The sequence below is a fragment of the Budorcas taxicolor genome, chromosome 3, assembly GCF_023091745.1.
Source record: "Budorcas taxicolor isolate Tak-1 chromosome 3, Takin1.1, whole genome shotgun sequence".
Classification (NCBI taxonomy): domain Eukaryota; kingdom Metazoa; phylum Chordata; class Mammalia; order Artiodactyla; family Bovidae; genus Budorcas; species Budorcas taxicolor.
This window is the reverse complement of record NC_068912.1, coordinates 57353958-57371212: the sequence shown is the minus strand read 5'-3', so window position 1 is coordinate 57371212 and position 17255 is coordinate 57353958. Positions and strand designations below refer to the sequence as shown.

At 40.7% G+C, this 17255-nt stretch overlaps 1 protein-coding gene across 1 annotated transcript in view; it reads left to right on the top strand.

Annotated features, from left to right (window-relative positions):
- CLCA1 (chloride channel accessory 1) overlaps nucleotides 1-17255 on the top strand; it is a 36344-nt gene that overhangs the window by 10582 nt on the left and 8507 nt on the right. Inside the window, exons 5-8 of the mRNA XM_052637702.1 lie at nucleotides 2301-2478; nucleotides 10951-11169; nucleotides 11715-11942; nucleotides 15680-15854. Of these exons, the coding sequence (XP_052493662.1) occupies nucleotides 2301-2478; nucleotides 10951-11169; nucleotides 11715-11942; nucleotides 15680-15854 (800 nt within the window). The remainder of the gene's footprint in view (nucleotides 1-2300; nucleotides 2479-10950; nucleotides 11170-11714; nucleotides 11943-15679; nucleotides 15855-17255) is intronic.

Here is a 17255-nt window from a genome sequence, read left to right as displayed (position 1 = left end):
ACTTAATCAATATAAAAAAATAAAACCATGATGAAGACGAGAAGTATATTAATAATATCAGATTCCTAAATGGTGAATGTCTTTCTATACATTCAAGAGTTGGAAAAAGACATAACTAAAAGAATGATAAATTTGACTACATATAAATTTAAAACTTTTTGCATATAGATCAAACATAAACTAAATTAAAAACAAAAAACAGAAAAAGATGTTTGCAAATATTTTAAAAAAACAGGCCTTTAAAAGCTTAGCATTTTAACAGATAAAAGAAAACAATAACAATAACCTAATAGAAAAATAGACACAAGAGAAAATAATCTATATGAAAGAAGAAATAAAAATGGCCAGTAAAAATGTAAAAATGTTCAGACATTAGTAGTCAAAGAGGTGCAGATTTGACAAAGATGACAATTGTTTATTACCTAGTATTATGGGGGAGCCTGGAAGGCTGCAGTCCATGGGGTCGCTGAGGGTCGGACATGACTGAACAACTTCCCTTTCACTTTTCACTTTCATGCACTGGAGAAGGAAATGGCAACCCATTCCAGTGTTCTTGCCTGGAGAATCCCAGGGACGGGGGAGCCTGGTGGGCTGCCGTCTATGGGGTCGCACAGAGTCGGACACAACTGAAGCGACTTAGCAGCAGCAGCAGCAGCAGCAGTGCCTGTCAGTGGGATTGTTGCAGGAAGGGGGAACCATTCCAGGGCCCAAAACTGGGCTCTTGTCTAACACTTGGAAATGAATTGTCTGAGGAGACACATGTGCTGACAAAGCAAGAGATTTTATTGCTAAGGGCACCCAGGTGGAGAGCAGTAGGATAAGGGAACCCAGGAGAACAGCTCTGCCACATGGCTTGCAGTCTCAGGTTTTATGGTGATGGGATTAGTTTCCGGGTTGTCTTTAGCCAAACATTCTGACTCAGAATCCTTCCTGGTGGTGCAGGCCTTGTTCAGCCAAGATGGATGCCAGAGAGAAGGATTCTGGGAGGTGATCGGACATGTGGTGTCTCCTTTTAACCTTTCCTGAACTCTTCTGGTTGGTGGTGGCTTATTAGTTTCATGTTCCTTACCAGGACCTCCTGTCATAAAACAATGCATGCAGATAGTTACTATGGTTCCTGGCCAGGGTGGGCGGTTTCAGTCAGTGTGATTCTCCTAATAGGATGAGTGCTCTCATACATGGTTATCAGAGAAATAAACTAGAATAACCTTCCTGGAAAGCAATTTGATGACAAACATCAAATTTCTAGAATTCTTTCCTATTTCTTGATCTACTAATCTTATGTTTAACAATCCATTTTAAAGGAAATATTAGAATAAGTTCTATCGACAGACTTACAATGTTCTAATTTCTGAATCTGACCATTTATTCTGGGTGTCAGTTGTAGCAAGCTTGGAAATAGAGTCAAAATGTGATGCACCAATTTCATTTATTCACAGAAGTTTTATTTTTAGCACTGAAAAATTCATGGAGGAAAAAAAATTAAGTAAATTAGGCTAAATTCACATTGTAATTTCAAAATGTGCAGTTATTAAAATCACATTTTGAAAGATTATGAATTATAATAATACATTATAATTTAAATGTACTAAAATACTAAGTTTTATAAGATCAGACAGTAAAGCTACACATAGAATGTTATGCTGATACATAGAGAAGGAAATGCTTTAGTACATTAACAATAGTTTATCTCTGACAGTGGGATATGATTTTTTTCTTCTCTTCTTTAGACTCTTCCTACTTTCCAAATTTCCTATGTTCATATGTGTTTTTATATACTCAAAAAATAAGATGTGGGGGAAAAGTACTCCATTCACAACAGTGACAAACTCATAAGCATATAAATAAAAATCTAAAATATCTATATAAACACACAAGCACTATGCAAAAACTGTATGACATAAACTAGCTGGATCAAAACAAACAAACAAATAAAAAAATGTCAGCAAAACTTTCTAGAGAAACAAAAGAGGATCTTGATTTTCCAGGAATGAGAGGACCAGATTAGAAAGTGCCTCAGGACTTTGATCCTTATTAATTCTTAACAGTGGCTGTAAGACAGCCTTAGCTTTTATGCTGCATAGAAACACATTCTGATATCATTTTGGGAACCCCTCATATACTTTCTGGTAAAGAAAATTACTCTGATGAGAATTTGATAATTTTAATATTTAAGGTGATACATTTATTTCTTAAATTATAAAGGGAAATTGAAAACAATGCTGTCTGTAGAAACTGATGAGAGTCCAGCACTTTGAAATTATCATTTCACTTAAATATCTACCTGAATATATCTGCAGATGTTCAGCAGGCATTACTGGTGATACTGTAATACAGAAGTGTCAAGGAGGAAGCTGTGTCACTCAACCATGCAAACTTGACAGAAAAACAGGACTGTATGAAGAAGGATGTGAATTCATACCTCATAAGGGTCAGACTGAGAAGGCTTCCATAATGTATTCACAAAGTATTAATACTGTAAGTGCCATGTCCTTTTTCTTCTTTTTTGCTTGACATGAATTTAGTGAGGTTTTTATCCCAGATGATGCAAGATAGGGTGAAATGTTAGGAAGTCAAGTATCAGTATCAGTATCACTTCAGCGGCTCAGTCGTGTCTGACTCTTTGCAACCCCATGAACTGCAGCATGGCAGGCCTCCCTGTCCATCACCAACTCCCGGAGTTTACCCAAACTCATGTCCATTGAGTCGGTGATGACATCCAACCATCTCATCCTCTGTCATCCCCTTCTCTTCCTGCCTTCAATCTTTCCCAGCATCAGGGTCTTTTCAAATGAGTCAGCTTTTCGCATGAGGTAGCAAAAATATTGGAGTTTCAGCTTCAACATCAGTCCTTCCAATGAACACCCAGGACGGATCTCCTTTAGGATGGACAGGTTGGATCTTCTTGCAGTCCAAGGGACTCTCAAGAGTCTTCTCCAACACCACAGTTCAAAAGCATCAATTATTCAGCACTCAGCTTTCTTTATAGTCCAACTCTCACATCCATACATGACTACTGGAAAAACCATAGCCTTGACTAGACAGATCTTTGATGACAAAGTAATGTCTCTGCTTTTGAATATGCTATCTAGGTTGGTCATAACTTTCCTTCCAAGGAATATGCATCTTTTAATTTCATGGCTGCAATTACCATCTGCAGTGATTTTGGAGGCCAAAAAAATAAAGTCAGCCACTGTTTCACCATCTATTTGCCATGAAGTGATGGGACCAGATGCCATGATCTTAGTTTTCTGAATGTTGAGATTTAAGCCAACTTTCTCACTCTCCTCTTTCACTTTCATCAAGAGGCTCTTTAGTTCTTCTTCACTTTCTGCCAAAAGGGTGGTGTCACCTGCATATCTGAGGTTATTGATATTTCTCCCAGCAATCTTGATTCCAGCTTGTCCTTCTTCCAGCCCAGCATTTCTCATGATGTGCTCTGCATATAAGTTAAATAAGCAGGGTGACAATATACAGCCTTGACGTACTCCTTTTCCTATTTGGAACCAGTCTGTTGTTCCATGTCCAGTTCTAACTGTTGCTTCCTGACCTGCATATAGGTTTCTTAAGAGGCAGGTCAGGTGGTCTGGTATTCCCATCGCTTTCAGAATTTTCCACAATTTATTGTGATCCACACAGTCAAAGGCTCTGGCATAGTCAATAAAGCAGAAATAGATGTTTTTCTGGAACTCTCTTGCTTTTTCCATGATCCAGCGAATTTGGCAATTTGATCTTGGTTCCTCTGCCTTTTCTAAAACTAGCTTGGACATCTGGAAGGTCACGGTTCACATATTGCTGAAGCCTAGCTTGGAGAATTTTGAGCGTTACTTTACTAGCGTGTGAGATGAGTGCAATTGTGCAGTGGCTTGAGCATTCTTTGGCATTGCCTTTCTTTGAGATTGGAATGAAAACTGACCTTTTCCAGTCCTGTGGCGACTGCTGAGTTTTCCAAATTTGCTGACATACTGAGTGAAGCACTTTCACAGCATCATCTTTTAGGATTTGAAATGGTTCAACTGGAATTCCATCACGTCCACTAGCTTTGTTCATAGTGATACTTCTTAATGCCCACTTGACTTCACATTCCAGGATGTCTGGCTCTAGGTAAGTGATCACACCTTCCTGATTATCTTGGTCGTGAAGATCTTTTCTGTATAGTTCTTCTGTGTATTCTTGCCGCCTCTTCTTAATATCTTCTGCTTCTGTTAGATCCCTACCATTTCTGTCCTTTATTGAGCCCAAGTTTGCATGAAATGTTCCCTTGGTATCTCTAATTTTCTTGAAGACATCTCTAGTCTTTCCTATTCTATTGTTTTCCTGTATTTCTTTGCATTGATCGCTGAGGAAGGCTTTCTTATCTCTCCTTGCTATTCTTTGGAACTCTGCATTCAAATGGGTGTATCTTTCCTTTTCTCCTTTGCTTTTCGCTTCTGTTCTTTCACAGCTATTTGTAAGGCCTCCTCAGACAGCCATTTCGCTTTTTTGTATTTCTTCTTCTTGCAGATGGTTGATCCCTGTCTCCTGTACAATATCACAAACCTCCACCCATAGTTCATCAGGCACTCTATCTATCAGATCTAGCCCCTTAAATCTATTTCATGTCAAGTGAAGAGTGAGCAGCTTTTCTCTATTGGACAAAACAGGAGAACATAATGAGGAATAAAGTCCTATCTTTCCCAGACCCCTTGCTTAGTTTTGGTTTTTTTGTTATGTTGTTGTTGTTGTGTTTTATTTTGTTTTGTTTTGTTTTTTTTGCTTCTCCATCTTCTCTCTTCCACTAGCTTTTAGTTTAATGGCTTAAAACTACTTCAAATATTCTTAAAGACAGACAAACACGAGAGTTACTTATATAAGAAATTCATCCAGGGGATCAGGTACTTTTTTGTGTGAGTAATAAGGACATGATCAGTAGCCTTTAACTTTCAGAGATCTTTCAGCCTGCATATTTGTTTTTGGTTGTTAACTAAAATTTTCTATCTTTTTAAGAATGTTGGTGCCATTAGGGCGTTTGTACATAATTTTAATAGCTTTAAATAGTTTTAAAATAAAGATCTTTCTCCATCCCATTGTAAGTTGAAAATGCATTTAATATACCTCACCTACTGAACAGCTTAACTTAGCCCAGCCTGCCTCATGCATCCTCAGAACATTTACATTACTTTGGGGCAAAACCATCTACCATAAAGTCTGTGGTATAATAAGGTGTTGAAATGTCCAATAATTTATTGAATACTGTACAGAAGTAAAAAGACAGAATGGCTGTAAGCACATTACTTATTTACCCTCATAAACATCTGGTTCACTAGAAGCTTCATAGCTCAATGCCACTAGCCACCATCACCAGAGAGTATCATACTGCATGCCACAACCCAGGAAAAGATCAAAATTCAAAATTTGAGGTATGGTTTCTATTGAACATGTATTGCTTTTGCACCATCAGTTCAGTTCAGTTCAATCACTCAGTCGTGTCCAACTCTTTGAATCGCAGCACGCCAGGCCTCCCTGTTCATCAGCATCTCCCGGAGTTCACTCAGACTCATGCCCATCAAGTCAGTGAAGCCATCCAGCCATCTCATCCTCTGTCATCCCCTTCTCCTCCTGCCCCCAATCCCTCCCAGCATCACAGTCTTTTCCAATGAGTCAACTCTTCGCATGAGGTGGCCAAAGTACTGGAGTTTCAGCTTTAACATCATTTCTTCCAAAGAAATCCCAGGGCTGATCTCCTTCAGAATGGACTGGTTGGATCTCCCCACAGTCCAAGGGACTCTCAAGAGTCTTCTCCAACACCACAGATCAAAAGCATCAATTCTTCAGCTCTCAGCCTTCCTCACAGTCCAAATCTCACATCCATACATGACCACTGGAAAAACCATAGCCTTGACTAGATGGACCTTAGTTGGCAAAGTAACGTCTCTGCTTTTGAATATGCTATCTAGGTTGGTCATAACTTTTCTTCCAAGGAGTAAGTGTTTTTTAATTTCATGGCTGCATTCACCATCTGCAGTGATTTTGGAGCCCCCAAAAATAAAGTCTGACACTGTTTCCACTGTTTCCCCATCTATTTCCCATGAAGGGATGGGACTGGATGCCATGATCTTCGTTTTCTGAATGTTGAGCTTTAAGCCAACTTTTTCATTCTTCTCTTTCACTTTCATCAAGAGGCTTTTTAGTTCCTCTTCACTTTCTGCCATAAGGGTGGTGTCATCTGCATATCTGAGGTTATTGATATTTCTCCTGGCAATCTTGATTCCAGCTTGTGTTTCTTCCAGTCCAGCATTTCTCATGATGTACTCTGCATATAAGTTGAATAAGCAGGGTGACAATATACAGCCTTGACATACTCCTTTTCCTATTTGGAACCAGTCTGTTGTTCCATGTCCAGTTCTAACTGTTGCTTCCTGACCTGCATACAGATTTCTCAAGAGGCAGGTCAGGTGGTTTGGTATTCCCATCTCTCTCAGAATTTTCCATAGTTTATTGTGATCCACAGAGTCAAAGGCTTTGGCATAGTCAATAAGGCAGAAATAGATGTTTTTCTGGAACTCTCTTGCTTTTTCCATGATCCAGCAGATGTTGGCAATTTGATCTCTGGTTCCTCTGCCTTTTCTAAAACTAGCTTGAACATCAGGAAGTTCACGGTTCACGTATTGCTGAAGCCTGGCTTGGAGAATTCTGAGCATTACTTTACTAGCATGTGAGATGAGTGCAATTGTGTGGTAGTTTGAGCATTCTTTGGCATTGCCTTTCTTTGAGATTGGAATGAAAACTGACCTTTTCCAGTCCTGTGGCGACTGCTGAGTTTTCCAAATGTGCTGGCATATTGAGTGCAGCACTTTCACAGCATCATCTTTCAGGATTTGAAATAGCTCAATTGGAATTCCATCACCTCCACTGGATTTGTTCGTAGTGATGCTTTCTAAGGGCCACTTGACTTCACATTCCAGAATGTCTGGCTCTAGATGAGTGATCACACCATCGTGATTATCCGGGTCATGAAGCTCTTTTTTGTACAGTTCTTCTGTGTATTCTTGCCACCTCTTCTTAATATCTTCTGCTTCTGTTAGGTCCATATCATTTCTGTCCTTTATCAAGCCATAATAAAGTCCAAAAATTGTAAGTTTACCATTGTGAGTCAGTGATCATCTGCATTTCTTTTTTTTTAATTTTTATTTTTACTTTATTTTACTTTACAATACTGTATTGGTTTTGCCATACATTGACATGAATCCACACGGGTGTACATGAGTTCCCAAACATGAACCCCCTCCCATCTCCCACCGCATATCATCTCTTTGGATCATCCCCGTGCACCAGCCCCAAGCATCCTGTATCCTGCATCAAACATAGACTGGTGATTCGTTTCTTACATGATAGTATACATGTTTCAATGCCATTCTCCCAAATCATCCCACCCTCTCCCTCTCCCTCAGAGTCCAAAAGTCCGCTCTACACATCTGTGTCTCTTTTGCTGTCTCGCATACAGGGTCGTCATTGCCATCTTTCTAAATTCCATATATATGTGTTAGTATACTGTATTGGTGTTTTTCTTTCTGGCTTACTTCACTCTGTATAATCGGCTCCAGTTTCATCCATCTCGTTAGAACCGATTCAAATGTATTCTTTTTAATGGCTGAGTAATACTCCATTGTGTATATGTACCACAGCTTTCTTATCCATTCATCTGCTGATGGACATCTAGGTTGTTTCCATGTCCTGGAAACAACAGTGCTGCGATGAACATTGGGGTACACATGTCTCTTTCAATTCTGGTTTCCTCAGTGTGTATGCCCAGCAGTGCGATTGCTGGGTCATAAGGCAGTTCTATTTCCAGTTTTTTAAGGAATCTCGACACTGTTCTCCATAGTGGCTGTACTAGTTTGCATTCCCACCAACAGTCTAGGAGGGTTCCCTTTTCTCCACACCCTCTCCAGCATTTATTGCATCGCAGCCATTCTGACTGGTGTGAAGTGGTACCTCATTGTGGTCTTGATTTGCATTTCTCTGATAATGAGTGATGTTGAGCATCTTTTCATGTGTTTTTTAGCCATCTGTATGTCTTCTTTGGAGAAATGTCTATTTAGTTCTTTGGCCCATTTTTTGATTAAGTCGTTTATTTTTCTGGAATTGAGCTGCATCAGTTGCTTGTATATTTTTGAGATTAGTTGTTTGTCATTTGCTTCATTTGCCATTATTTTCGCCCATTCAGAAGGCTGTCTTTTCACTTTGCTCATATTTTCCTTTGTTGTGCAGAAGCTTTTAATTTTAATTAGATCCCATTTGTTTATTTTTGCTTTTATTTCCAGAATTCTGGGAGGTGGGTCATAGAGGATCCTGCTGTGATTTATGTCAGACAGTGTTTTGCCTATGTTCTCCTCTAGAAGTTTTATAGTTTCTGGTCTTATGTTTAGATCCTTAATCCATTTTGAGTTTATTTTTGTGTGTGGTGTTAGAAAGTGAGCTAGTTTCATTCTTTTACAAGTGGTTGACCAGTTTTCCCAGCACCACTTGTTAAAGAGATTGTCTTTATTGCATTTCTTAATAATTTTTTAAATGACCAACTGGTCATAAACTTGACAAATTATCTTTATTAATGCCACACATATACATCAGCTAATTTGCACAAACTAAGATAAAGGTATCAGTTAAGTGACTTCAGTACAGAATGCCTCTTATCTTCCCAGTCTTTTACACAAAATTATGTTTTCTTTTTGGAATAAGAGTGTAGTAACTTGCAAGGGTCTATCTATAATAATAAAGTGAAAGTGAATGTTGCTCAGTCATGTCTGACTCTTTGTTATCCCATGGACTGTACAGTTCATGGAATTCTCCAGGTCAGAATACTGGAATGGGTAATCTTTCCCTTCTCCAGGGGATCTTCCCAACCAGGGATCGAACCCAAGTCCCCACATTGCAGGTGGATTCTTTACCAGCTGAGCCACAGGGGAAGCCTTAATAGAGATAAGTTTTTAAAATGTGGTTCACTAAGGCCATCCTTCAGTCTGGCTTTGTAGTTATTTCCAGGATAATTCAGAAACTTCCAAAGGGGGGACTAGATTGTTTTAAATTAGTCACAGTTAAAGGTGATGCACAGTCAGGTTTGGGAGCCTCTGCTTGGGGTTTACAAAAAAGCATTTCAGATTCCCTTGCTAAAAATTAGCTATAATGATAATACAGAAAGCGAAACTGTTAGTTGCTCAGTTGTGTCTGACTCTGCAAATCCATGGACTGTAGCCCACCAGCCTCTTCTGTCCACGTAATTCTCTAGTCAAGAATACTGGAGTGGTTTGCCATTTCCTACTCCAGGGATGATCATATGGAAACACTACCAAAACCATCTGAAAAATACAAATAAAGAGAAAAATAAATGTTTTCCAGCTAATGATGACTTTCTACATTACTTGAATCCCAGATATTTAGGATTTTTAATTGAATATAAAACTGTAAAGTCACTGAGAGGAAGAATTAGTTTATACCTTTTTTGTGTACTAAGCCTCCTTTTTAAATCCCCCAAATAAGGAAATGGCAACCCACTCCAGTACTCTTGCCTGGAAGAAAGGGGAAGACACTATCGTTTGTTGGCTGTGTTTGTATTGTCTATCGCATATGTTCTCCCGTAGTTGTTGCCTAGCAACTATTGCCATTCTGTAGATTTTAAAACACCAGTGACATACAGATTGGTAAATGTTATTAAAAAACAACAAGAACAACAAACTTAAATTGAGCTTTTATTGTGTATCAGATATGGGGCTAAGTTTTGAGGAAGCAAATTTAATGAGATAGGGTTCTGTTATAGATTAATTTTCATCCATTCAGTAAGTACACTGTAATGTTAAAGGGGCCTTGTTTCAATTTCTTATAGGGTACTGTGAGGTCACAAGGTTGAGTGGAAATTCTTTGTAGAAAGGGTATGAAATGAGAAAACATTTTGAAAATAACTTTTGGAGCTGAAACATGAAGGTAGAGTTCACAAGGCAGAAGACATAGGAAGAACTCCTCGACATAGTGGGAATGGTGAGCAGACACAGAGATATATAAACAGTCTGGCAACCTTGAGCACTTATAGGCTGCAATAGGGAAAATTAGAGCCTTGGGACACACAGCCTGCGCGAGGATAGGCAGTGAAGTGAAGTAGTCTGGATTGTAGTGTGTGAGCAATGATGAGCCGCAAAAAGATATTAAGTACAGGAATAAGAAGGACTATGTCCCTGGCAGCTGTGGAGTACAGCAGTATGGAAAAGTCAGATAGGAGACTCCAGTAGTTAAGGGAGGGACCATGAGGGCTTGAATGATGGACATTCCATTGGAGAAGGAGAAAAGGTGATGTACTAGAAAGAGAGTGAAATGTATTGATGGTGTTATTTTGTAGAGGAAAGAAGGAAGGAAAACCATTTCCTGATTTAGGTGGCTGAATAGATAGTGGTGGCATCAAGTTAAGAAATGCTTGGTGATGAAGAGGGGCAGAGTCAAAGGAAAGGTGATGTGTTCCATTATGAACACCTGAGGTTGAGGATCCTGTGGGACATCGAACTGGATTTTGGAGAGAGCTGGAATGTTTGGTATTGAAAGTTGAAACACAAGGTATTTATAAATCACTCGGAAGTAAGAAAGTGAGCAGGAAGTGAAGGGAATGGAGAGAGAAAATGGTACCAGTGGAGAAATGTTGAGATATAGGTGGCTTGAGGATACTGGTGATTGCTTGCAATGGCAAATTTGAGAAATAGGAGGGAAGCTAAGGACAGGCAAATAGATTCTTAGGAGCACAAAGGGTCCAATGAGGTCAAAGACATGTTTTGAAATAGAAGCTCTGAATTTTCACTGTGATTTTCCCCAAGGTAGACTGAGAAGGAGGGGACACAAATGTAAATCTACATTTAAAATATTTTAATCAAATTATTAAAGATTTTAACAAGTAATTTACTGGTATCTATATCATTTTACTGACAATTTTAGGTGGTTAAATTCTGTACAGAAAAAAATCACAATAAAGAAGCCCCAAACGAGCAAAACACAAAATGCAATCGCCGAAGCACATGGGAAGTGATCCAAGATTCAGAGGATTTTAAAACAACAACTCCTATGACAACACAGCCACCCAAGCCCACCTTCTCATTGCTGCAGATTGGACAAAGAATTGTGTGTTTAGTCCTTGATAAGTCTGGAAGCATGACGGTAAGTTCACGGGGTCTTGGTCTTCTGGGTGCTCATCTCATATTTCTATATGATGTGATCTAGACCACATCTTGGAACTGGCTGTGAATAAACACAACCCCAAAGGTCAGAACAGTTACAAGCATAATATTTCCATCAGAAAAGGCCACTTACACTCTATTCAACAAAAATTCAGCATCAAGTATCTCATTTGCCAAATAGCTTTCAATTTGTGAGCAAAGATCTGATGAACTATATAGAATTAACCTTTCTTATGTTTTCCTGACAATATGTACATTTATAAAACTATTTCTAGCGCATTGAACTAATGAACTAAAGCCAAACCTGGATATAGCTTTTAGAGTTATTTATACAAAAGCCCTGAAATTGTATCCAAATATACTACTAAATATAAAGGAGAAATTTTCCTCCATAGAAGGATGTGCCTTGAGTAAGCTTGTTATTTACTCTGCACTGAGGCAACTACCTCCAGATTCCCTCTGTTCTGTTGTCAGTCTGCCAGTCCAAACCTAACCTGACTGCTTTTCTTCTGCTTTTCCATTTAGATTGGTAACCGCCTTAAACGACTGAATCAAGCAGGCAAACTCTTCCTTCTGCAGACGGTTGAGCAAGGGTCCTGGGTTGGGATGGTGACGTTTGACAGTGCTGCCTATGTACAAAGTGAACTTGTACAGATAAACAGTGCCACTGAAAGAGACACGCTCACCAAAAGCTTACCCACAACAGCCTCAGGAGGAACATCCATCTGCTCTGGGCTTCAATCAGCATTCACTGTGAGACAAGTTCCCCTATCATAGTTTGCCGATGTTTACAATTTCTGCCTCCTAAGAAATTACCTTCTCCAGTATTTCTATGCATGCCTCGTGTCTAGCTGAATTAGACAACCAAGGGCAGAGCAAGGGTCCAGATGGTGCAGACACAGGCCCCCGAAACTATCGTTAACTAATTCATTCACACTTTTGTGTTTTTCTGCATCTGTACATTCACGCTTTTCTGCTTCCATTTGAAACATTCCTGGTGTTACTTCTACATGCCGGGCACGTTACTTCTACATGCCAGGCACTGCAACGTGCCAGGCGTTAAGAGTACCATGAGGGCCAAACATGCCACACCTGCTGTCATGGAGCTTAAAATCTTACTGGGGGATGATTCTTTAACCTCATAGTCACACAAATAAGTGTATAATCATACACTAATGTATGCTATGATAAAAGGTATACAGGGACATAAAAGAATATCTTCTCTGAAGAAAAAAGTAAACTTCGAGTTATGGTTAAATATTGAAGTAGCGTAACAGTCCAAACTTTTGGGTATATAAGACCTCTTTTTGGGCAAGCAAATGGTTTAAGTTTGAAATAGGAGGGCTTAGGAACTGCGAGTCTAACTGTATTAGGGATGTATCCAAAGATCCCATCTGAATATCCAATCATGTCACCCCTCTACTTAGGTCTCAATTTCTCCCCATTTTCAACAAAGCTAAGTAAAATTTCTCAATCTAATATTTAATTTATTTTATAATATAGCCCCTACCTACCTTTCCAGGCTTAAGTACCTGGGACTCTCTTCCAGATATTTATGCTTACGCAAATTAGAGTACCTGTCCTTTGCCAGCAGTTTCCACGCTTTTGCCCAGCCAGCTTCGTATTTAATTTTTCATCCCTCCTCTGTACCTCTAATCATACTCTTCCTTCACATATCCATCACAGACACTATCTATTTCTTGACATCTTTCCTGATCCTTTCAACTGTATAGAGTTTCTCTTTCTGAATCCTATGAACTTGTTTTCTGCTTTTAAAAATATCTCAAGAGTTTTAGCTGTTCTGTCTTCTTTCCTGTCATGTCCCTTGCTCAAACAAAACTTGTTTCAAGATATGAACTATCTTTTAACTTCTGGCACAATATCTTTTATATAGGAGGTTCTCAATAAATAAAATTAAATTAAGCTATTTGATTATATCAGATGCTTAAGTAATCCAAACATAAATTATGATATTCTATATCTATTAGAGGCTATTTAGTTCCATGAAATATGTAATAGGAGGCTAAGAGAAGCTGGCTGGTCTAAGGTCTCAGAATCTCTGCAGTGTCTTGGGAAAGTCTACCCTCTGCCTGCTTGGGGCACAACACATCAATGGGGCTATTCCCGATTTCCAAGCAGCAGCAGGAATATTAATTTTCAGCTCACATGTTTCATGTTGACAGTGGACTCAAGCATTCCCTCATATGCAGTCTGACCCTCTGACCCTTCTATTCCACCTTGAAGATCAGTTTCCTAGAAGTGGATTTTATAGCATACACAGTCAGCTTCAAAACCCTTCTCCAGATGCCTTTGTGCACCTGGGTTCTCTTGCCTCTGCCACTCACCCACACACTTTGGTTAAAGAAGCAAATAAGGGAGGGAAACACACTGAAATCACTGACCTGTCTACAGAACTCATGGTATACAAAACTCGAGGGGAAATGGTTAATACCAGATGGCCTGATGGTGAAGAGGGAACTTCTGGTTCTGCATTTCCCACTGCAGTGGGTGAGAGTATGTGAGGCACACAATTGGAATTTAGATGCTCCTCCTGCCCTGCAGAGCCCAGGTATGGGGTGGGAGGAGCTTGTGTATGACCACAGGGTAATGAGGCAAAGGGCCTTGGATCCTTCCCTGTCTCAAGTTCCCTGCTGGCCCCTGGTGAGGACCCTGGTCAGGTATGGCAGTGCTATCTGTTGAGCTGGGGCCACTGGACTTTACTTGTTTTCTTAGCTTGATCAGTGCCCATTGGTTTTCCACCAGCTGACTCACCACACTCTGGCTCTCAATGCTGGAGCACAGCCCTGAGCACCCCATGTCCTGCATCTAGCCCTTGGGAGGTTGCACACCCGTTAGCTTCTAGAACAAGATAAATTGTCCTCTTGCCTGCCAATTATCAAGTCAGCTGATTTCCATTTCCCCTATGGATACTTGCAGACTTCTGCATGTCCCTGACACACAGCAATGATAGGGAGTGGGACAAGGGAATCCAAATTGAGCCATTCCTCTGGCCTCTCAGGGGCTTCTCTGGTGGCTCAGATAGTAAGGAATCTGCCTGCAATGCAGGAGACCTGGGTTCAATCCCTGGGTTGTAAAGATCCCTAGGAGAAGGAAATGCCAACCCACTCCAGTATACTTGCCTGGAGAATCCCATGGACAGAGCAGCCTGGTGGGCTGCAGTCCATAGAGTCAAAAGAGTCAGACATGACTGACTGAGCCCTGCAGCTTGGTCAGACTGGGCTCCTGGGCTCCTGGGCTCCAGGCTTCCTCACATGACAGCAATCAGAGTTCTGCCTTCATCCTTTGTGGAGCAGCCCCCTCTCAAAAGGAGTGGGGCAGAAGTCTCCTCTGCTTTCAGCTTCTCTTTTAACCTACATCAAGTTTCTTCCCTTTCTGAGAGTCTGGTCCAGAGATTGGAGTTACTTAGAATTACTTGTTTCCTCTACGTCTGAGTCTCCCTTCCTCTTTTTAAGGGAAGGTGAACTCTTGTCTTCCTCTTCATAAACATTATGATTTTTATCTGATTTTCCTTCTTATCCAATATTGGCACAAGGTGTAACTTTTCTATAGCACATAAAAAACATAACCTGTGTCCACCAGGAATAGTTGAGACATAGGTGTCATAAGACAATTAGGAACTAGGGACTAATAAGAGCAAAATGTTTTGCTTTCATCAAAGGGGATATTAAAAATTTTAGTAATTCATGTGAACTGCTGCTGCTGCTAAGTTGCTTCAGTCGTGTCCGACTCTGTGCGACCCCATAGACGGAAGCCCACCAGGCTCCCCCGTCCCTGGGATCCTCCAGGCAAGAACACTGGAGTGGGTTGCCATTTCCTTCTCCAATGCATGAAACTGAAAAGTGAAAGTGAAGTCACTCAGTCGTGTCCAACTCTTAGCGACCCCATGGACTGCAGCCCACCCGGCTCCTCCATCCATGGGATTTTCCAGGCAAGAGTGGGGTGCCATTGCCTTCTCCACATGTGACCTGAGAACTGGCCAATCAGAACCAAGGCCAGCCATGAACAGCTGGAATGGTAAGACTGCTGAATACCAGGCAAGCTAAAATCTTCCATGAGTCTAATATGATAATAGTAATATATTAGTCCCCATTATTATCCCTATTAAATGAGGATGGTTTCTGAAGCTAACTTGGAACCTCTGAAAGCCTGTCAAGGAGACATCATGTGAAGGAAACTAGAAGACCCTTCTTTTCTGAATCCCTAGAGCTGTCCATCCCTGGGACGGCCCTGTATCCCACCTTACTGAGCCTTCTCTGCAACAGGCTAACCAAGGGAAAAAAGCATTGTCAAGTTCCATGAATCTTGCTGATTTATAATTGTATCACTGCAAGACAGAGAGATATTTGACCATTCCCAGACACTTTTGTTTATTCCCTCTAGAATTTCTCTTCTCGTTCCCTTTAACTGCAGTTTTCCCAATACTTTGGCTACCCTGAGTGTGACAACTCATGCCTGAATTATGTCCTTAGGTGATTAAGAAGAAATATCCAACAGATGGAGCTGAAATCGTCTTACTGACCGATGGGGAGGACAACACTATAAGTGCATGCTTTGATGAGGTGAAACAAAGCGGAGCCATCATCCACACAGTTGCCCTGGGGCCATCTGCAGCGCAGGAACTAGAGGAGATGTCGAAAATGACAGGTGAAGGGTGACCTGCAGAGTCCCGCTGCATTTTCTCTCCCACTGGACTTTGAGCTCCAGGGCACTGGGCAGTAGGGGAAGGGTAGAGCGAGGAGATGTGGGATTATCCTACTGACCAATCAGCTGCCCTTTCCCCCAAATGACTTTAGAACTGGCTCCACTCATGTATTCTAATGCCTTGTTTCTAGGATTAGGGCAGTCTGGAGAAGATGGGACCAGCACACCACGCACGACTCTCTTCCCAGACACCTTATAAAGATTGGAAAGAATCTACTAGGTTAACTAGGAGCTTTTCACTTCCCGTTGGCAGCTGACCAAGAGACCCTGGGGAGACAGAGGACAAGCCACTAACTATATAATACATGATACAAGTGCTGTGTTAGTAATAGAGGGTACAGTGAGCACAAAGAAGGGAGCCTAGACTTCATCTGGGGAAGAAGTGTACAGGAAGGTGACATCTGAACTGGGACTTGAACAAGAAGTAGCAGGGGAAAAACAAAGTGCCTGCTGAACCACACAGAAGGTCACTCTGAAAACATAGAATGTAATGCAGTTTCTTTGTAAAACATTCAGATACTGTGCTTCACCTTCCATATGCACATGCTTAAAATAGATCCCACCTGAACTATTCTTCAGCAGAGTGGGTTTTTATTACTTTAAATTTGTTTAACCTAGGGTCAGAATTATGGATATCAATCGCTGAGTTGTCCTCTGAGCCAGCTAAAACAACAGACTGTTTGCTCCTAACAGTGTTTGTCTTATGCTGGGATTCCCAGAAGCAGAGCCTGAGAAAGGGATTTGGGCACGTGTGATTTACAGAGGGAGAGCTCTCAGGTGAAAGGGGCGGTAGGGACCAAGATCAGGCAGGGGAAGAAGCTAAGCACAGATGTGAATTAGGAGGCCAGCTGAAGCCTGACCTCACAGGAGGCTCTGGATCTAGAACTGCAAAACAGATTTGGTCCAGTCTTCAAAGACAGACCATCGTACCACTGTGTCCATCAGTCAGTGGTTAAAAAATGTCAGGGGTGAGTGGGCCATGCTGTTCTTTAGCTAGGGTGGCCCCATTTTGTAAGGCAATTTTCTGAAAAGGAGGCAGCATATGCTGTTTGGCTAACACTCAGAGCTGCTGGGGAGAGATGCCTTAGTCTAGATAAGGGGATCTGGGTGAGGCACCAACAGGATGACCAAAACACTCTCCTCAGATTTTAGATGTCACTAAGAGTTTAAAAGTGCCTTAACATCAACTATCTTAGTTACACCTGTTCAAAATAGGTGTAGACTACATGGCTGCTATATCATCTCATGTTTACTATGTATAACACTTTTCTATAACCATCGCTTGTCAGTTATTTCTTGCTGCTGTAACATACACATTTTTTTCTGATTTAAGAGAAAACTTCA